The sequence below is a fragment of the Ochlerotatus camptorhynchus genome, unplaced genomic scaffold (genome assembly GCF_037179485.1).
Source record: "Ochlerotatus camptorhynchus isolate MF236.1 unplaced genomic scaffold, CSIRO-AGI_Acam_v1.1 ptg000767l, whole genome shotgun sequence".
Classification (NCBI taxonomy): domain Eukaryota; kingdom Metazoa; phylum Arthropoda; class Insecta; order Diptera; family Culicidae; genus Ochlerotatus; species Ochlerotatus camptorhynchus.
The window spans coordinates 803,019-825,009 of record NW_027041234.1 but is presented as its reverse complement, the minus strand read 5'-3'; the positions used below and the strand labels follow the sequence as shown (position 1 = coordinate 825,009).

Here is a 21,991-nt window from a genome sequence, read left to right as displayed (position 1 = left end):
AAAATAAAACTGATCCTTTCCTGGCTATCGAGAAATATGGCCCTCAATATTTCCTTACCCAAAAACTTTTTTTTTTGTATGAAAAATACGGAAACAAGAATAAGAGTGAATATGTTGTTCGTATGTCACGCTATAACTCGAGAACGGATTGTTAGATTTGGAGTACCCAGTCAGGAGACTCAGGAGTATGTTTGAAGAACTTCTAAGGAAAAATCATAATTTAAAGATATCTCAGGGAGGTTTTTCTATGTTAGCTTTTGTACTAAAAAAGTGCATAGTTTAACTTCCTTTTTCCCATGTAGTCTATTGAACTTACTGGACATGTAGCACGGATGCTGGAAGAGCGGCCGGTGAACGTAATATTCGACATAGAACCCGGATGAGGTTGTCAGGACCGTGTCCAATGTAAAATAAATCTCCGTTCGGCTTAGGTTCAACGTATTTTCCCCTGTCACGGTGCCAACCAGGTATACAGTATTCCTCCCTTTAAAGCATATCGATATCAGACTCATCTGGCCCTTTTGGTCACAGCCTAAGAATTCTTCAAAACCTTAATTGAATCGCAAAACAGCAAATTAAATTATAATCCTATATTGGTTTATTTCGTTGAATAGTCAAAAAATAGTTACAATAAAGAAAACCAATACATATATGTATATACTGTTCCAATAAATCCGACCTTCTATTCATTCTCTTTCTTGCGAACTTCTTTTATATATAATTCCTTGGCATCCTTGGCCACTCACGCTTGATTCCCAGAAAGTGAGAGAAAGAGACACTTATGTCACGAAAGAATCCCTATCTACTAGCTCCAGTTGCTCAATCATCGGCCGTAATCTCTCTGCAGTCTAGCAATACAAAGCGCTCTACCACCCAAGACAGGACTTTAGGATTCCTATAAACGATTTTATTTTCTTCTTCAAAATATTAAGTACCACTAGCAACTAATGATGATTTCGTCCTTAAAAAAGTTTAGTATTTTGCTTGTTTTGTTTTGTCTTGTCGCTGTTCTGTTGCACTTTCTGTTTTCTAGCAAGCGAAAATTGAAGCAATTTCTGCACGAGTGTTTCAAAAATACTTATTTTTAGATACGATTCACTTACATTGTTTACGGTTCGATAAAAAAGCTATCGAAAAATAAAATCTTCCTTCGCAATATCTTCCTTTTTTACTTATTGCTCACATACTCTAATTGTAACCGCGAAAAACGAAATACGCAGGGAAAATGTTACATACGTTAAACACATGATTTCGGGATTACGAATTCGGAATTTCCATTCTAGAGAGAATACACTGAAATCTGTGCTAAGACTTTGATTGCCCAATTATAATTCTAAGGAGATTCGATTCACGAGGGAAGCAACAAACAAAACGATGATTTTTTTAAACTCAATTCGATGATGGCACTCGAAGCTGACTAAACATTTTTCTTGTTTCCAAGCTGGCTGCCGAACCTAGGGAGACATTTAAACAGCATTTTTTTTTTTCTTCTGACAAACTTGTGCTGGATGATTTTTGTACTTTTTTGATTTAAATTTCACTTAGACAAAAATGATCCCTTCACGGTAGAGAGAACGAGTGTGTAATGCCTGAAAATGATGAGCGATCCGCTTTTTTGTGTTGTTTATTTGAGTTTTGTGTCATGCTATATCGTAATAAAGTAGGTATGTCTAGTTTTTCGTTTTCTTGCAAAAATGACAATCAACTTCTAAAATATTAATCCACATTGCTTATTTTCGTGCGATTGCAATATTCTACACAAGGGAGTTGTGCGTGGACGTGGACGTTGTTGGTTGTGAGCTAGCCCTAGAATGGAGGTGAATTGGCTCTGAGTTGTAGAACTTCTCTGTATCGCACTGCGCCCGGAAACATACCACCACTCCACACCCACCGGGGAGGATCTAGATTAAAATTTCCCGAATCCATTGTCACTTTGCCCGCTGTAAGCTTTATTTCTGTGCCTGTATTTTGGCCTGCATCTGGGCGAGCTTTTCTTGCATCCGACGGATTTCCTCCTCCTTTTCGCGCAGGATTCGGTCCTTGTCGGAGGACATCATCTCGTTGGAGGTGCCGTTTTCGTCCTTGATAATCGGGTTGGTGTTCTTGCGCACCGATTTGGCCAGTCGTTCCGAGCGGTAGTTTTCGTAGTGCACCTCCTGGGTTACCTCCTGCAGGTCCTGCATGTGGGTGCTGGAAGAGAATTACGAGGGATTTGTTGAATTAGTGGGAACTGGCGCTGCAACGATCGCACTCGCACTTAACATGATGGTCTTGAATTTTAAATCGCTTACGCTATTTCAGTTGTTTATCAGGAAGTTCCAAAGTTCATGATAAATTTTGATGAATCGTGGAATCAAATCAAAGGAGAAACATGCGAGAGGATTCCAGAGTTAAATGGAACTTCCATCGAGGTAATTTCTAGGACAATTCTCGAGATAGAGACGATGTACCAATGTATCAGTCATGAATATAATATCCCATTATGATTTGTTCCAAACATGTGAATTCCATAATAAGAACGTTGGCGGGTGGTACAAAATATCGAATTTGATGTTTGCCTTATTCTTCACACCAAGTACGCCAATGTTGCCTGCTGAGCAGTTGATGGAGCATGTCAGAAGAATATGATCTTCCTAATTAATTTATAATTTATAATTTCCCTGACGTTCAATTTAAATGGCAAAAGGTTAGGCCGAGGTGAACAAAAAGTTCACTTTTTACGTAGTAATAGCAATACCCATATCTATAAACTTCAAAAGGGATAGTACAGTATGAGCTTAAATTTTGGGAGAATGATGAGAACCTGATTTTGAAGCAATAGAGCGGGGTGGAGAAAAATCTATGTTTTGACCCACTCCAATAGCACAGAGAACAGACGTCCAAGATCAGTTGGAAGCTAGTGTAAACTTTTATCAAAGTGTAGCGATCGGACACGGAATAAAGAACGATTAGTTACGAAATACTTAAAATCTTTATTTTTACTTTCAATAGAAAAACAACCACGTTCGCGCGTTGATAGCTGCGTAGCAAAGATTGACAGCTTGAGTTCTTTTTCTTCGACGACGACCCGATGGAAGCCAGGCTGACCAGTGTTGCCAGGCGATGCCACAGGGCCCCTCCAGTTACACCAAAAATCTTACGCGATGTCCAGATTGTGTAACTTTCGTACGATGATCATCTTGAGGATATTTCTGCAAATCCGGATTACAAGTGAAAGCCGCTTTTATTCGGTCGACTGAAATGCGCTGCTGTTTTCCAGAAATAAGTACGTCGAAGAACGTATCATCTCGTCTTATTACCTTGAATGGACCTTCATAAGGATGCTGCAACGGTCGCTTCACAGAATCCACTCGTACAAATACATGTGTACATGTTTTCAAATTGGCGTTGACAAAAACTTGTCGTTCTCCATGACGTTTAGTATCGTGCGGTTTTATATTGTCGAACGTACGGTGAAGCATTTGGGCAAACTCTGATCGGTCGATATCTCCAGGTGCAGACTGAAAGAATTCACCAGGAATCCGTAAAGCCTGACCGTAAACCATATCCGCAACCGAGCACTGCAGGTCGTCCCTAAATGCCACCCTTAGTCCCAGAAGAATCATTGGAAGTTCGTCGTACCAATTCTTAGAGTTTACACACATTATCGATGCTTTCAATGTTCGGTGAAAACGTTCTACGATGCCGTTCGCTTGTGGGTGATAGGCATTCGTACGAATATGGTGAACACCTAACATTCGCGTTAACCGAAAGAGATCGGACTCAAATTGTCGTCCCTGGTCGGTTGTCAGGTTTTCTGGGACTCCAAATCTTGCTATCCATGTTGAGTACAGTGCTTGAGCCACAGATGCTGCAGTCATATCGACAAGTGGAACCGCTTCGGACCATCTGGTAAAACGGTCAATCATGGTCAGTAGGTAGCGGTATCCTTGTGACGGCGGCAAAGGACCAACCAGATCAATATGAAGGTGTTGGAAACGAGCCTTCGGTAGGTCAAATTTTCCCAACGGAGAGACGGTATTTCGATGCACCTTCGACCGTTGGCAGTCGACGCAGTGTTTGACAAACTCATTTATTTCACGGTTCATAGCTGGCCAAACGAATCGCTCGGAGATTAACTTCCTGCTGCCTCGTGCTCCTGGGTGAGAAATTCCGTGTAGGCATACCATGATGGTTCTCCGTTGAGTACTTGGAACGGAAGGTTGTGGTTTTCCGTTCGAGACGTCACAGTAGATCGGTTGAGAACAACCACTCATCCGTTTTGCTTCAAATTTCAGCGAAGTAGATTTGGATTGCATCAACTGCTGAAGCTCTGCGTCGTTTTTCTGCTTTCGTCCGATTTCTTCATAGTCCACCGAAGTAGGCGCTAGTATACTCTCCACACGAGACAATGCATCGGCGACGTAATTTTCACTTCCACTGACATGTTGTATATCCGTAGTAAATTCCGAGATAAAACGTAGGTATCGTTCTTCATGCGGTAGCCGAGAGCTGGAATCGGTTGTTAGCGCGTATGTTAGTGGGCGATGGTCAGTGAAGATCGTGAAGTTGCGTCCTTCAAGGAAGTGCCGAAAATATTTCACAGACATTTTCATCGCAGTCAGTTCACGGCCAAAAGTAGAGTATTTCGTTTGGGACATCGAAAATTTTTCGGAATAAAATCCGAGTGGTTCCCAATTCTGACCATTTAGCTGCTGCAAGACAGCCCCCGCAGCAATATTTGAGGCATCGATCATCAGAGCTAATGGTTTCGACGAGTCAGGATAGTGAAGCAGTGATGGAGTGCGGCCGCTCCCGTCACGCGTCCAAGCCATTATGGACTACGAGAAACCGACAACAGTCAAGGAACTCCGTCGCTTTCTGGCACTCGCCAACGGCTACAAACGCTTCGTTCGTCATGCATCCGACATCCAAGCTGAGTTGCAGAAGCTTATTCCCGGGAACAGGAAAAACGACATACGTAAACTACAGTGGACAGATGCAGCTTCATCAAGCTTCGAGCGTTGTAAAAAATCATTAGCGGAGACAGCACTGCAGGTTCTGTCCGGAATCATATCACTACTTGTGACCGGATAACGGTCAGGTGTAGTGATATGATTTAAGCGACGGTAGTCACCAACGAAACGCCATTTCCCGTTCTTTTTCAGCACACAATGCAAAGGACTTGCCCAACTGCTACTCGATGGTCTGCATATTCCTAGGTCACACATAAGGCGAAACTCTTCCTTAGCAGCTTTAACTTTGTCCGGATGCATTCGTCGAATTTTAGACGCCACGGGTGGTCCACGATAAACTATGTGATGGGTTACGTCACACTGTGTGACAGAACGAAGCGTCGATGGCAGAGTTATTTCCCGGTACTCCATTAACAAATCGTGGAACGGATGATCGGCACCAACAAGTGTTACACTGTGCAGAGCAGCAGTCATCATACCTCCAGAAGACTTCCATCCTGTCTGGCCATCTATCAGTTTTTGGTTTTTCAAATCGACGAGTATGCCGAAGTGCGCCAAAAAATCAGCACCGATTATTGGCATCGTCACTTTAGCAACGAGGAAATTCCAGGTGAATCTTCGTCTCAATCCTAGGTCAACAGGAATAAATTTCGTTCCAAATGTCCGAATTCTACTTCCGTTGGCTGCGTGGAGCTGTTGTATAACGGTACCGTTCAATCGATCTCTCCTGGAGGCAGGCAATATTGTGACGTCCGATCCAGTGTCGATTAGAAAGCGTGTATTGTTCGTCCTGTCAAAAATTACCATTCGGCGACTTTCCGACACTCCGGCCACCACCGCCCATGATGGTGGGGAGGATGCTAGTTTTTTGAGCTCCATGAACACGGTTCTCGGCACCGCTGAGCATCGTTTCCATATTTCCTATGGTACCAGCACAGTCCGGATCGTGATGACGAACGAGAACCACTTCGGTTTCGCGAAAACGAACGGCCTCGCTCAGGGTTGGGAGCCTTCAGGCGTCGGATTTCCGCTGTGAGAAGTTCGATCTGCTCTGCTAGCTTCCTTTCACCACTGTTGCTGTACGTTGGTTCGTTGTGCACCATGGCAACTGCGGAGGACTGACCGTTGGAGGCGTTGGTGATCTTGTCTGCCATTTCAGCCAACTTCTCGATGGTACCATCGTGGCATGTGAGAATTGGTCGAATGTTTGCCGGGAGGCGTTGAATGAAAATCATTTTGAGCAGATTGTTATCCACGCCCAAACCCGTCGACAACTCTCTCATCTTTGCTAACAGATGCGTTGGGCGCATATCGCTAGCAGCTGTTCGAAGCGGCTTTCAGCAGACAGGGTGAAGCGAGCAATTAGGCGATCTTTCACTGTTTTGTATTTATTTTCCGCTGGAGGAGCAGCTACAAAATCGGCTATGTGACATATAACCGATTGATCCACTTTGGCCACGATGTGGTAAAACTTGGTTTCATCATTGACGATTTTCGCAAGGTGGAATTGCGCTTCCGATTGCGCAAACCACATAGCCGGATCAGTTTTCCAAAAATCCGGTAGTTTTACCGCGACAGATGCTGCTGCGTTGCTCCCGTTATCGTCCGGCATTTTGAGGTTAGTTTCGGCTTTGAGATCGAATATCGGCGAATAACCGTGAAATCGGACCGAAACTTTTAGATTCGCGACGTCGCGGGTCACCAATGTAGCGATCGGACACGGAATAAAGAACGATTAGTTACGAAAAACTTAAAATCTTTATTTTTACTTTCAATAGAAAAACAATGGGGCCTCCCTTAGCTCAGTCGGTAAAGGCGCAGCTACAAAGCAAGACCATGCTGAAGGTGGCTGGGTTCGATTCCCGGTCCGGTCTAGGAATTTTTCGGGTTGGAAAATTTCTCGACTTCCCTGGGCATAGAAGTATGATTGGACTTGCCACACAATTATACCAATGCAAAAATGGAACAGGCATCGAAAGCTCTCAATTAATAACTGTGGAAGTGCATCTAGAACACTAAGTTGAGAGCACGCAATAAGCTAATATGCGATATGCAATAAGCTTGAAATGCGAAGAAGAAGAAGAAGAAGAAGAAGAAAAACAACCACGTTCGCGCGTTGATAGCTGCGTAGCAAAGATTGACAGCTTGAGTTCTTTTTCTTCGACGACGACCCGATGGCAGCCGGGCTGACCAGTGTTGCCGGGCGATGCCACAAAAGTATAACTGAAAACATGACCGATTAGACTGGCCCACAAAAAATAAAGTTCTAATTTTCCACGGGCCAACCCCTAGATTAGTGCGTTTAGGTGAGAAAACCATTATCCGAATGTTTCAGCTCATTTGGTTCTAAGATGAGCTTGCGCTTTTAGTTTGAATTTTTCATCGATCATAAAAAAAAGTTTCATTATTCGCGTTTTGATTCAGATTGTAGTTCAGTTAATAAGTAACAACTTTGCTGAAGCTCATGAATTCAGTTAGTTTAATTGAGATATTCGCTTTTGAATGTATATGAGCATTTTGTATATGAAAATTTCAACCTATATGAACTTTAAACCAAAAGCGCCAGTTCGTGTTATATCCGAATAAGCTAAAATTTTAAGAGCGTAGTTATCTCACCTAATGGCACAAATCTAGGGGTTGGCCCGTTGAAAAAAATATAAAAAATGTCCCCCATATAAATGTGGGTCAGTGGGGGTTATTCCGAGAGTCGAAGTGACTGTTGTCACTAGTGAAGTGAGAAAAGTCACGTCGTGGTGACGTGACTCTCCATTCGATTTGCACAGACTTCACTAGTGACAAAAGTCACTTCGACTCTCGGAATAACCCTCAGTCTAATATGACCGATCCGTGGCGCTGGGCTCTTTGATTTGAGCTAAAAATTTGCCACTAAGGCCCATTTGGCGCTAGTGTTTTATTTTATTTCACTCCAGAACAGCAATAGTTCGCTAATGTTCCATAGTGTAGACATTTGTTGAAGTCCGCAAGGCACTAGGCCGAACGCTACTACGCTAAATGTTGTAAGGTGATAGGTTGAACTTAGAATTTCCTTTAGAAAACAATGGGATCCAGAGAATAACAATTATTGTGAACTAAGCCATTTTTGAAGATTGCTCATAATTCTGGGACATGACCAAATTATCAAAAATCAGTGACAAGGTCATTTTTTAGATTGTTGAACTTGAGGTTTGGGAAGAATTCTAAAGAAAATATAGGGATAGTTAGAGTGAAATTATGTGGTGAATTTCAAGGGAATTCGTTAAAAATTTTAAGGCAATTTTGAGAAGTATTTTAACAAAAATTGTAAAATGAACTAAAGGTGGATTCAAACGCAGTTCTAAAAAAAGTTTTAGGGATTGTGTAGAGAGTTCTAAGACAAATTTGAAGGAATTTCATGCAGCATTCTCAGATAATTCAAAGGGATATAACCGTACCAAGCTTAAGGATGACATGACTACAATCCTGAGAATGTCCATAAAGATCTGTAACAACGTGATGCTCAACCAAAGAGGCCTCTTTCGATGTCTTCTCACTGATTTCCAGAAACGAAAAAGCATATGATTGAAAATCTCTTAAATGCTAGTCAATCAATCTATCTAAATAAATTATAAGAGCTACCGTATGCGTGATAATGTTTGCACCATCGTACAAATAAGGTTCCCGTTTCACCTGTGCATACAATGCCTTGGTTTTCTTCGCGTGCACGTAACTTATAGCTTATACCGTAACGGGTGTTCAATAAAAAATGATATTTTTTACAGTCATATAGCAAGTAAAAAAAAATTTATAACGATTTTTTTTATTAAAAACATAATGTTTATTCTTCAAGAAAAACGTCAATGAATATTGGAGAAGGGGCCCTGGTCAGCCGTACGACGAAACTTAGTCGCGATGCTCTCACAAGAGCGCTGGACGGCACCGAAATCATTCTCATTTTTTATTGAACACCCGTTAGTAGGCTGTGTATAAAAGAAAATGATTTACTTAGTTTGACAGTTGCACCATGACGAAGTGGCAGCGTATTCGTGATTTGTCCCACGCGTAAATGTCGCAAAAAGACATTTCAATCGCCGTGGGAGTGTCCCGGTGGACCGTCAAAAGGGTTTTAGACCGAGAAAGAAAGGACAACTATACGCGGCGAAGGTGGTTATCGCTGCTATCAAAAGGACGATTCGGGTGAATCCATTGCGTTCAATAAGGAAAATGGCAAAGGAACACGGGATCAGTGACTTTACGCCACGGAAGATCGTAAAGGAAGATTGCGGGGCGAAGTCGAGGGCACGGAAAAAAAACTCACATGATTACCAACCGCATCCGGGAGCTACGAGTCGAACGATGCAAGAAAATCTTGAACTTCCTTAAGCGAAAAAATCCGGTAATCCTGTTCACCGACGAGAGCATGTTTACCGTCGATCCCGTATCAAATTCCAGAACCGACCGGTATATTAGTTCTCTTCCGGTAAAAGACGTGGCCGACGAGCACAAGAACGTGCATCTGATCAAGCATCCTGCTAGCGTTATGGTGTTTGGATTGGTGGCTTCCGATGGCAAAAAAAATGGACCCGGTGTTCACTCCAGAAGGCGACAAGGTCAACACAGTGGTCTACATCGGGATTTTAAGTAAGTATGTTCTTCCGTGGATCAAATAACAGTATGGTCCGAAGCCAAATGTTGTATTTCAACAAGATGGGGCTCCGTGCCACACCTCGAACCGCACTCAGAAGTGGTTGCAGGAACATCTTCCGTTCTGGGTGAAGGATATGTGGCCGCCATCCAGCCCCGATCCTAATCCGCTGAATTACTCAATATGGCCCGTCATGAAGGCCAAGGCCTGTTCTAAACGCCACCCGAGTACAGCAAGCCTCAGACAAACATTGACCCGTACCTGGATTTTTTTTCAGACTTTATTTTTGAGATTTTTAGCCGTAGGCTAGTTCATCTCGTCCATAACAGGTGGGGCCTCAGAAGGAGGACTCCCAACAGAGTCGTTTTTACAGTGTTTACTTCAACCGAAAATTGGTTCCTGGCTCGATCGTACATTTACACAACATATTTAAGACACAACATTAAAATCTGAATAAGACACCGGACAGAGATGTCCCAACAGCCGAAAGGAATTAAAAAAGACTAAACTTTAAAATACAATGCAGCATCCTTTAAAAAACGCATTACTGCTGCCAGTGTTGAGGGATCACCCAGCATGTCGCGTATGCTATTTGAAAGCCCGTGGAATTCACGCAGGTTCTGATACTGAGGGCATACGCATAGAATGTGCTCGATTGAGGCTGGAGTTCTACAACCGACGCAAGTCCTGTGGAACGGCGTTCCACCGAAATTGTGCGAGATCTTGGTGTGACCGGTTCTCAAACGCGACGTTATCTTCTGATCCCGCTGGTTCGACTGTTTTGTCCATTTCCTCGTCGTCCCTTTGATCCGTCTAATGAAGAGGGAGCGGTTTTGAGACCACTCTGCGTCCCAAGCTTCCCGTACTTTGCTCACGATCCAGCAGTTGACATCGTGTAACGGTACTTTGTTAGTATAGCGGGGGGCAGATGGTCCTGCCCCAGTCAGAAAGTCAGCTTCAGAGTTGCCTGGTATTCCGCAGTGCCCCGGAACCCAGCAGAATACCGTGTTTGGTGGCGCGGACTTCATCGTCGCCTGTACCCAGGGATGAGTCGGGACCTCGGATGTCAGGGCTTGTATGACGCTGTGCGAATCCGTGAGGACCAGGATCGGTCGGTTGGAGAACGTTGTAGCAGCGATGAAGATGGCAGCAGCTTCAGCAGAGAAGACAGAACATTGCGGCGGTAAGCTGCAGCTGGTTGGTGTGATGTTTCCGGCTAGACCGATACTGACCCCGGCCCGAGAGCGAGTTCCGTCCGTGTATCGGTGAGTGTGCGTGGGATATTTTTCTCCTAACATTTCAGCTACAGTCCTTTTGATGGCTACGGAATTGTCTCCGGCTTTGAACCTTTCCTTAATCCGGCTTTCGATTTACGGTAATGGTGTTTGCCAGCATTTGTCTCCATGCCAGTGGACCCTGGCCACTGGGGGGAGATTTTCGTTGGCAGCCGTGCGGAGGAGTCTGTTCCCCTCGTCGAGGAGGAAGATTCCTTGATTTCCGGATGTCTTCGAGATGAAAGCAGCGGCTTTGGTTGCGATAGCTGCGGTTATACGGAAGCGGAAAGGTAGGATGCCTGCGTCGATGCATGCAGCATCAGCGGGCGTGTATGACAGCAGGCCAGAGACAATCCGGACGTAGGTGTTGTGGACTGGTGCTAACGCAGCTAAAAGCTTATCCGTTGCGATGCAGGTCATCTCCAACCCGTATAGACGGCGACTATCGATAATTGCACTCGCCACGTGAAAACGGATGCTGCGGTTGTTCGATCTATTCTGTCGGGAAATGGTCCGGATGAGATTCACTCGGCTGCGGCAATTTTTCTTGACTGCCCTGAAATGCTGTTCAATGTTGAGGAATCGGTCAACGAGAACTCCCAGAACTCGGACGGTCTTCTTCAGTGGTATCGACTGGTCGTCGATTTTGATCGTGAGGTTCGCTAATTCTGTGTCGAGAAGGGTAAACATGGCACCTGATGCTTTTAGAGGCTGATAATTCAAAGCCTACTGAGTGGGCCCACCTGGCGACGGCGGAGACTGCCGCTTGGGCTCTCATCCTTGTACGTACTGGCGTGGGTCCTGTGGTGACGATGAGGATGTCGTCGGCGTAGATGAATACAAGTATGTTCTTCGGTAGTTGACGGAAGACTCTGTTCATCGCCACGAGGAACAGGGTAACGGCGATAACCGATCCTTGTGGGACACCCGTTTCCTCGTGGAAAAGTCGGGATTTGGTGTTGCCGACTGCGACTCGGAATGAGCGGTTGGACAAGAAGTTCTGGATGAAGTGAACGATGGGTCCGTTAAGACCCCAGTCGATTAGTTGCTTAAGGACGAGGGGCGTCCACGTTCTGTTGAAGGCCTTCGATATGTCGAGCGATACTATCTCGGTGTGCAGGCCACTGTCGTAGGCGTTCTTGAGAACTTCCCCTAGGGTTGCGAAATAGGTGGACGTTCCGAAACCTTGTCGGAAAGTGCGCTGTCGGTTAACAAGGAAATTTCCAGCATCGAGGTGTTGCTTCAGTCTTCGATTGACCATACCTGGAGAGTAATGGATCCAGACTACATTATTGCTCAATGGTGCAAACTAAAGAGCCTGAATTTATAAAGAGACGACATGTCAAAATTGGAACCATCTATTATCTATCAAAGTCATAGGAAAAGTCATTCCAATCGAGCAGAAGACCTGTCAAATGGATAAGATGTCGTCTCTTTATGAATTCAGGCTCTTTAGTGCAAACATTATCACGCATACGGTAGTGACATGTTGATGACAATCGGAGGTTATTAAGCATGATCAAATCAAACAGTCAGGAGCGCCCACTGCTATCGGACTTAGTTTCCGTGCTACAATGAGTGATAGACAATTATCATACATCATCATACATCTAAAATGATTACAGGATCAGCTTTGAAACTCTCCAAAGTATTCATTTGAAATTTACCTCAAAGCTTCGGTGGACATTTCTTTGTAATTTTGTTTCCTATTTTTTTGGAATACTCCACAGAACTCCTCTTGAGTTAACCCTTAGTATTTTCATTGAACTATTATCAGAATTCCCTTTGGATTCTCCTTCTACTCTTAGAATTTCCTTGGCATCCTCCTAAGAATTCTATTGAAAATTTCCTTTGAACCCTACTCTTCTATTTACTGTACTTCTAACACGGCCAATCAAAACGACTCAGCGACTGAATTCAGCATTTTCTTTCCATACGAAATTTACTCATATTTGGGAAAACCTGCAGTTACTCATTAGTGTGACTCGCTGTCACTAATGAAGTGACAAAAGTAAATTTCATGTGAGGCTACCCTTCATTTGATATGCACGGAGAGTCACCTCACACGACGTGACTTTTGTCACCTCACTAGGGACACTGATGACACGGACCCGCAGAATAGACCTGTGAAGTTATCAGTAAACCAGAATAGAGAAAAAAAATCTAAACAATTCAAAATTTACGCATCATGTATGGCATTAATCAGAAGTCAAAAATCTTTAGCAAAAAAATTTCAATACTCACATCAACATCGTCCGCAGTTTGATAAAATCGCAATGCTCGGGATTTTCCACCTCCACCACTCCCCACGGGTACAACCGGCCGCGAACCTTGCGCCCCTTAACCTCCAGCAGCGTGGTGGAGCCACACACCGCAAACGGTACTGCTTCCTTCAGCTGTCGCACCTGTTCCTTGTAGTCCTCGTCCTCGTCGCTATCACAATCTGGCAGTGGATAGATTTTGATCCCATTGTCTTCGATTTCCTGCAGGATTCGGCACTTGAGGCGCTGGATTTCCTTCTTGGTCAGCACGTCGGCTTTCGCAATCACCGGGACGATGTTCACCTTGCAGTGGAGCTTCTTCATGAACTCAATGTCCAATGGTTTCATCCTAAAATGGGAAGAATGTTTTACAACTCACCGTTTGATATGGTTCCCTCTGCACACCTACCCATGCCCAAAGGGCGAAATGAAATAGAAACAGCAGTGTATCCTATTGTCTACGATGTTCCTCCGGTTGAGACCGCTCTCGTCCCTCAGGAAACGTTCGTACTGCTCGTCGATGTACTCCAGAATGGCACTGAAACTGTCACTGTTATCAATGGCATCACCGAATCCGGGCGTATCGACCACCGTCAATCGTAGCTTCACACCACGTTCCTCGATCTCCACTGTGGACGCGTCCAGCTTCACTGTCTGGTTCTGCTTCTCTATTGCATCCGGAACCACCCGCTCCGGGTAGAGATCACTGAGAAACAAGCTGTTCACCAGGGTGGACTTTCCCAGGCCCGACTCACCGACCACCATCAGTGTGAACTCGAATCCCTTCTTGACCGACTTACGGTGCACCTGGTTGGGCAAATTGGCAAAACCTACGTAACCCGATGTTTCCACGTTGGAAAACTGCGAAAAGGAAAGCGAGAAAAGAGAACAGAAAAATCAAACAGTTTGTTCCACTACCTTACATCACACACTAAATTAAATTGAATGCTTTGTTGTGCCTTCATGCATTCGATCTTGATCTCGTAACGAACCTCTGGCGCTGATGGTTTGCAGAATGGCTTGATATCTCTCATGGCGATGCTGCTGCCCGTGTTCACACGAAGAAACGCTAATTGTTACTAAGCCAATCGGAGATAGGTGGATAGTGAAAGAAAGCTTGCAACACACTTTCAGCGGTTGGACTCTAAAATTCGAAATCCCCTCGCCACCTGTATTGGGCGCTCCATTAAAGGTCTCTCACCCTGGGGAGTAGGACTGCCATAAAACGGGAAGTTGCACACCTGTTAGTAACTAGGATGGTAACCGAGGCGTAAAAGTCCAGTTGCGATTTTGTATGCACATATCGAACGATGGATAATGAATGCAAAGCACGATGTAGCTGGTGTGTTTGCATACACCCACCGTGACCGATAGTGATGTGCATTTTGTCTACCGGAACTTTCTTCAATAACCATATAATTTCGCCAGTTGTAGTCAATAGACACATCGAATCGCTAGGACACTGAAGGAAAGTCGGGAAACTGTATTCTGTTACCGAAAACTGTGTTATAAAGAAAGGCATACGACAGGGGCTTGCCACCTTCTTTTTCGAGTGCTCAAAGCCGTATGATAATGTACGCATCAGATGTTACAAATTGACCATTTATGCAGCTATTTGCGTCAATGTGTGGTAAATTTTCAACGCGCACGTGTTGGCCTTCAGAAAACGATCCGCAACAAGAATTTCACACGTGTTTTGGCAATTCAGCATACAGCCAAAAGCGAAAAAAAAAACACTTGAAATTTCAGCCAAGTTCAATTGCTCTTGAACTGGATAATAGGTATTGGCCTCGGTTGGGCTGTATCCCTTTCTCAAAGGAATCACATTGGTCGTTGGCATTTCATCTTGACCGTGCAATGCCCGAGAGGCTTTGAAAACTTGCATTTTAATTTTATACCTAATATAATAACCCAAAATGTAACGTCTGCATCTGCATCGATGTACGCAATAGCCTGCAAAAGCCGCTCCATTCTGCGCAGTGTGCATACCTCTCAAAGCCAATGGACAGCCAAAATTGATATTAATTACTCCGGCGATGCGATGCAGTTGAGTTTTGACTCGTTGGTGTCGTCATCGCCTTCATGCTGCATTCGTAGTGCACACTGATGGGCAGGCATACACTTTCTCCGGAATAACGTTTCGTGGTTGTTGGTGTATTCATAAATTTCATGAACCATGATTTGTCTTTTGCGTTTGTGGAGGAAGTCATGTTCATGCAATTCCATCACATATCGTGCGCATTTTGTTTACATCGTCGTACGCTTATATGCAGCTGCCGGACGAACGACGGCGCGCGACGTTCTCGTTTGTAATCAGTGCTACAACAATTCATAACAGAGACTCAATAGTTTATTTTTTTCTTCTGAATTCCCGTTGGTTTGAATGCACCGCATTCATTCATTCATTCATAGAACAAACGCATCAAAGTCTTGGAGTGAGAATTTTATGCTGGCCTGTTGTAGCGTTCCTTCCGTCGTTGCTGTTTATATTTAGGATTGTGCTCACACCAGACAACGACAACGACGCGGATAAGCATTTATCACTAGAACTCACTATATAAGGTGTAGGCACCGTCGTTGAAAGTAATTTCAAATGTTGGTTCAATTGTACTATTCGTGGGACAAAGTATCTCCTACTGACGGTTTCATATACACAAGCTTGTATAAACACAGACTCGTAAATATCTCCAAGCGGATTGTTTCCAGCTTGATTTCAATGATACAAATGCGCTGGAAGATAATATTTAGTAGATAATAGAGCAGAAATAAGCTTGAGAACGTAAAACGGGTGCAATGCACCCGGATTCAACGTAAACCATTATCACCGATAATAGTGCTATTCAGATAAGCTGCAGGCAGTTCAATTAGCGAAGTTTCGTAATAAACTGCAACCATAATCAATATGATATAACCTACTCTTCACCCTACAAAGAGAAACTCATCAGTTCTCATTTCCGGCTTCCGAATTTGCTAAACTAGGTCCCGTTTCCCTAAACAACATAGCCGCTGCTGGTGATCATGATAAGCGTAAAATGAATTTTCTTTTGGCCATTAATCCTGATTGTTGGTCGGTACCGTACCAGTTCCAGTCCATAATCCATACATATCAACAAGCAGTAGCGCCGAGGTGGTGCAATTACTGCGGGGGCACCGGTGACATTTGAGGTTTTCTGAAAAAGTTCTTAATATGTATTGTTTAGTACTCTGGATGTTGTGTTATAGAAAATACACCCATCCGATGAGAGTTGCAATCAATTGGCAAATCAAAGTTGGCACTCGTGGAGAATAGAAGAACTATGAAAGTGATGATGGTTTCAAAATTTTCCACGGGGAAGTATACGAGTGCAATCTTAAAATGCTTTTATTTTGAAAATGGAGCATTTTATTTAAATCTGGTTACTGCTACAGTGGTAGAAAAGCGGAAGTCTATGTTTACACCTAAAAATCTGAAAAGAAATTATGTTTTCTGTATTATATGTCTATTGAGTAGTCCTGAAGTTTTCTACTAACGTAGCACTAACCAGATTTAAATAAAATGCTCCATTTGCAAAATAAAAGCATTTAAAGATTACACTCGTATACCTCACCGTGTAAAATTTTGAAACCATCGTCACTCTCATAGTTCTTCTATTCTCCACGAGTGCCAACTTTGATTTGCCAATTGACAGTATAGAGAACTTATCGGTTTTCGTTTACTCTCTGTACTTCCCAAACATACTTCTTTCTTGTTGTTTACAGAAATCCCTATTTTGAATCCGCAAAATCCGTGCCAAGACATTTGGTCATCCGCGCCAGGATTACTTTTTTTATAATGCGTTTATTTTTGTAATTGTTTAGATTACAAAATTTCTTAAAACTAACGTTAGTAAAGCGGGGGCCGATTACTCGCGGCTATCTCGAGGTTAGGGGTAACAAATTGTAACAAATGGATGGCAGGGTAGGGATTAAGAACACAAGGTTTGGAGAGCAATGTGCTCTTGATCTCGATCTAAGCGACAAACTGATGAAAAAGACAAACATCCAATCTGGATGTACTGTCCTGTAATTGGATGTACTGGATGTCTGGGTACTGTCCATCGGTACAACTTGAGGAAAAAGTAGAGGGGTCTGTGCCTAGGGGCACGAACGGAAGCTTGACGTAGGACCACTAGTGGACGGAATAAATGTGAAGAGCATTAAGTTCTTTTAATTGATCAATTATCTATTATCTCAACTCTTTCCGTTTTTGAATTGTAGGCGTACCAAATTTGTAGTAATCATTTTCAAAGAGAAAGTTGCTTACGAGAATCAATCAAAATCACTTGCACCCCTGCTTCCAAGTTTGTGTGGTCGTTTGGGGGCTTGTGGTTCTGAATATGGACAAACAAGCACAGATAAATTCTATTCCAACTCTTTACTGATGTAAGCTTGATGGCCCTGAAAAGGGCCGTTTTATTGAAGAGGACATCCATGGCCACTCACGCTTGGCGTGTTTAGTGTAGGTGACAGCATCACGGACCTCATTTTCCAGGAACACCTTCAGCACACCTCGTAGATCAGACCGGAGATACGTCAGACACCGCCACGGCGAGCCAGACGACGGATGGTGGTTGTCTCGAAGAATTTGCGATGACGATTGGCACCTCCTTTGAAACGATCAGTCAATTGTTGCTTGTTGGGTTATAGAAAAGTGGATTAACCACCTTCCTACTGCTGCTATTGCTGACCACGCCGTCCGAAGCGAAAATGAGCTGATACCAGACAGCAGCGCTGCTTTATATCTTTTTAGGTTAAAGCAGAATGATGTGCAACCAAGTGGTATAAAAGCTACAAAGACTCCTCCCATTATGAGTAGTTTGCTATCAAGTAGCGACACTGGCTCTTTTCTTTTTGCGTACACGGCGAATGAGAACGACCCAAATTTGAGTTTAGTTCACTCATAATCGCCAAAAGTGTAGGAACTCAGCGATGAGTAAATTTGTCTCATGGTTTCCTGTGGAAAACCTAAACAATCTGCCAGAAAAAGAGGAAATTGACGAAATTTTTTTATCAGTCTCGGAGTAGTACCAATAGAATGAGTGAATCCAATCTTTACTTTTCTCAAATTCGGGAATTTTTCCCTGGAAAATCCTGGAAAACCTGGGAAAACATGAGGAAAATTTACTCATCGCTGAGTTCCTGCACTTTATTTCTTATTTCTGAGATAACTAAACTCAAATTTGGGTTGTTCTCATTCGCCGTGATAGATATCGGCGCTGGTGGTTAGCGTGATTACCTCTCACCCCAGGAGACCTGGGTCCAATCTCAGTCGGCGCCACCAGCATGTTCTAAGGCATAACATCTCTGGGAGCTGCCTCCCTGGCGTCGGTAGCATTGGAGCTCAGTACGGAAAACAAATCTCGCGTCACTTTTCAATAGGTCCTATCTACATTGATCGATTCTCTTCATCGACACTCTCTTACGTAAATAACTCGGCTTCACAAATGTTTCCTGCCGTCTTCGTCGAATTAGATGCTAGATTGTTGCTTCTTCCATCGAAAATATCCGGCCGTGGCGATTCAAAGTTGCTCAAGGTTGATCAAAATAATGTGTACCCCTGCTTCCAGTTTGATTACATGAGCATTTTGTGTGATCGTTGGTTCTGCATATGGTCAAACAGGCAGATGAATTCTATTTCTACTCTTTACTGTAATAAGCTTGGTGGCCCTGAAAAGAGCGGTTTTGTTGCCAAAGTTGGTGATGATTTAACCTCCGAACCCAAACAGAGTGCGTCTCTGTCACTTCAAAACGTAGATGACATCCATGGCCGCTTACGCTTGGCGTGTTTAGTGTAGGTGACAGCATCACGGATCTCATTTTTCAGGAACACCTTCAGCATACCTCGTAAATCAAACCGGAGATACGTCAGACACCGCCACGGCGAGCCAGACGACGGATGGTGGTTATCTTGAAGCATTTGCGTTTGGTTCTGAATATGGCGATGAGTGTGCAAAGTATTACGCAATTCCATCCTCCCTATTCGCATGCGCCCGAGGATCGGAGGCGAATGCCACTTCGACTTGTTTCGTCTACTTACTACTCTCTGACGGCTGTGCTGGGGAAGCAGCATATGCATGTAGGTAATTGGTGGATTTGTTAGTTAATTCGACGCTTTTGGACAATGCTGGACATTTACCAGTTTTTCAATAGTTTCTTGTTGAAAATCAACATTCGGAAGCATTGTTATCGATGCGTAGCCATATTTCTGATCGATTGGTGATAAAATTATTGAAATTGGACCAGGGGCAGCTGAGTTATTAACGTTCAAAATCTTTCTTAATTTGTTACATGTTCCATTTTCGGTTTTCACAAAGTGTACCCCCATATAGAAATCAAAGACGTAGTCCTACGTCAAAACAAGATGACACTAACTACTAAATCCTAGCGGTGCCGGTGGTGTAGTGGTAAGCGTGATTACCTCTCACCCCAGCAGGCCTGGGTTCAGTCCCAGTCGGCGCCGCCGGGATGTTCTGAGGCACAACATCTCTGATCACGCCTTCCTTCGGAAGGGAAGTAAAGCCGTTGGTCCCCGGTTCATGAGTTGATGGGTCGATAGGTAGGGTCCAGGTGTGGGAGCTGCTTTCCTGGCGTCGATAGCATTGGTGCTCAGCACGGAAAACAAGATCGGCGGAAAATAAATCAAGGAAGAACTACTAAATCCTCAGATCTATCCGTTTGAGCATGAGCACGATTGACCGCCCACGGTTGCTACTCTGTTATTGCTAGACCAGCTGTAATTACACAGAGAACCAATAGACGATGCTTGGGACTAGCAATCATCCTCAATGTGTAAAAACTGGTGATCTCGAATTAGGCAATACCAGCGCCAGCCGCGCCTGAACGCTGGTCAAGAAAGGAATGGGTAGGAATGTGTTGACGTGACACTCGCTTTGATTGAAGCCGAGGAGTCCTCTGCACTTCCACGAGGAATCACAGGGCTGTTGGGTAAGAGCGTTGGGTTTGCAGCAGGGTTCGTTTTGGTAAACGATAAGCTGAATTGATGTCCTAACGATCGTAAAACACGAAGGAGCTTGGGATTGAACCCACGGTCTTCTGCTCAGTAAACAAAAACGTTTGCTACTAGGCAAACGAGCTCCTTTTTAATCATCGAGTTGCTGTTATTACCATGTAGTCATATTAACAAATAAAACCAGGCTTGCAACTGCTCATTACAGCCAAAATGCCAATTCTCGGAATCATGAAACTATGAGATACCATAATGATAATTCTTACTTGCAAGAAGCAAGAATGGGTGGCAAAGTTACACAATTTATCAATTTTGCTTTTAGAAGGTCACAACTAGCGATTTTATGATCTCTGATTGCTCGCTCATCACGTTGCTCATCGTTACAGCTAATCGCTATTGCGACCCTCTGAAAGCCAAACTAACATGTTTTATGTATCATACAGATACTTTACCTTCTATTCCTGCATCTTGTCAATAAGAACTACCATTAAAATACCTCACAGCTTCACAAATCCGAAAAACAGCCTTTCAGTTGTAATGAGCATTTTCCAGCTTGAATAAAACGATTGACGAATCTTGATGTGGATGGGCTTGAGATTAGACTCAGGATGTTCTGCTAAGTAAGCAAAAACGGTTGCTCTAAGGCCACCGAGCCCCTCATATCACATCATACCGTTACTCAAGTTGTTATACCTATTCAAACCCGGATCCGACGACAACGAAAGGTTTAGCAAAATACACGATAAACAAGCGATCTTACCATACATTTTTAATATGAAAGGACCTGGGACCGCGTTTTTCTGCCCAGTAAGCAAGCCACTGCAACCGATGATCTTTCAAATCCGAAAACAAAAGGCTACGAAAAAGTATTTAGGCCTTGACTAAATTCCCCTATCACGCGACGTTCAATGTTTCGATTTGTTCTTTACGCATTGTTCAGGCAATCATAACAAGCTATGACCGACGTGACGATTGTTTAAAGTAATATGAGTAATATGAGTATTATTGTACAAATTACAGTAGATTGTAAAAGTTACCTCATTATTCTGCAGCGCCATCGGTTTTTATTTCTGGATCTTGAGTTGTTTTGGTGATATACTTACTTGCGGCATACTATTTTGGGCGCCCATATAGGCATGTACTATGTAGGGTATCTCATCTCTCGTCGTGATGGTGGGATATAGCAGACAAATTAGAGACGAAACATTAGGGAGGAAACAAAGAGGTATTAGTATTTGTTCTATCTAAACAAACAAAACAAAAGAAGAGCAGAACAATAAAAAGAGAATAAAGATAAAATGGAAAACAAAGAAAAAGAAACGTAGGCAGATTAATGAAAAAGTATAAAATCAATAGAAAGAAGCATAGATCAATTACTAGGAAAACAGAACTACTTTATAACTAAAAGTGCAATGAATGAGCGTTAGTTTCGGGATAATTTTAGTGTTAGAGTTATGATCGTTTTGATCCGTAGTCAACCCTGCCAGCCTCTCCAACACTAGTTGCAGGCAGTGGTTGTTCAATCATGCGACACTGTAACTACTACTATGTTAGAGGTATGATTCGTCAAGTTTATACAACTCAATGTTTCAATTGACGTAAACTATTTATCGTGCAATTACAAAAGCAAACCTAAAATTACAATTATATGGCAATGTTATATTTATTATATAAATAACTTTGATGAAAACAAAAACAAATGCAAAATGAAACTTGACAAACCATCGTCAAACCCCCCATTCTAGGGCAGGGCAAGAGGGAGGATTATTGTCACAAGAGACAAACACAGCAACAACGAGAGATGAAAAAGGGGGAGAAACAGGATAAACAAATGAGCCATATGTGTTAACTCAAGGCAACGGAGGCTTAACAAAGTAATCAAACAAGTTGACATA

General features: G+C 43.3%; 1 protein-coding gene across 1 annotated transcript in view; it reads right to left on the bottom strand.

The window, feature by feature from the left end:
- Positions 1-575: 575 nt before the first annotated feature.
- The window catches only part of Sep1 (Septin 1), a 30,089-nt gene continuing 8,673 nt past the window's right edge, over positions 576-21,991 (bottom strand). Inside the window, exons 2-4 of the mRNA XM_065238353.1 lie at positions 13,521-13,972; positions 13,095-13,460; positions 576-2,190 (exon numbers count right to left, since the gene is read on the bottom strand). Coding sequence (XP_065094425.1) covers positions 1,950-2,190; positions 13,095-13,460; positions 13,521-13,972 — 1,059 coding nt within the window. The 3' untranslated portion in view covers positions 576-1,949. The remainder of the gene's footprint in view (positions 2,191-13,094; positions 13,461-13,520; positions 13,973-21,991) is intronic.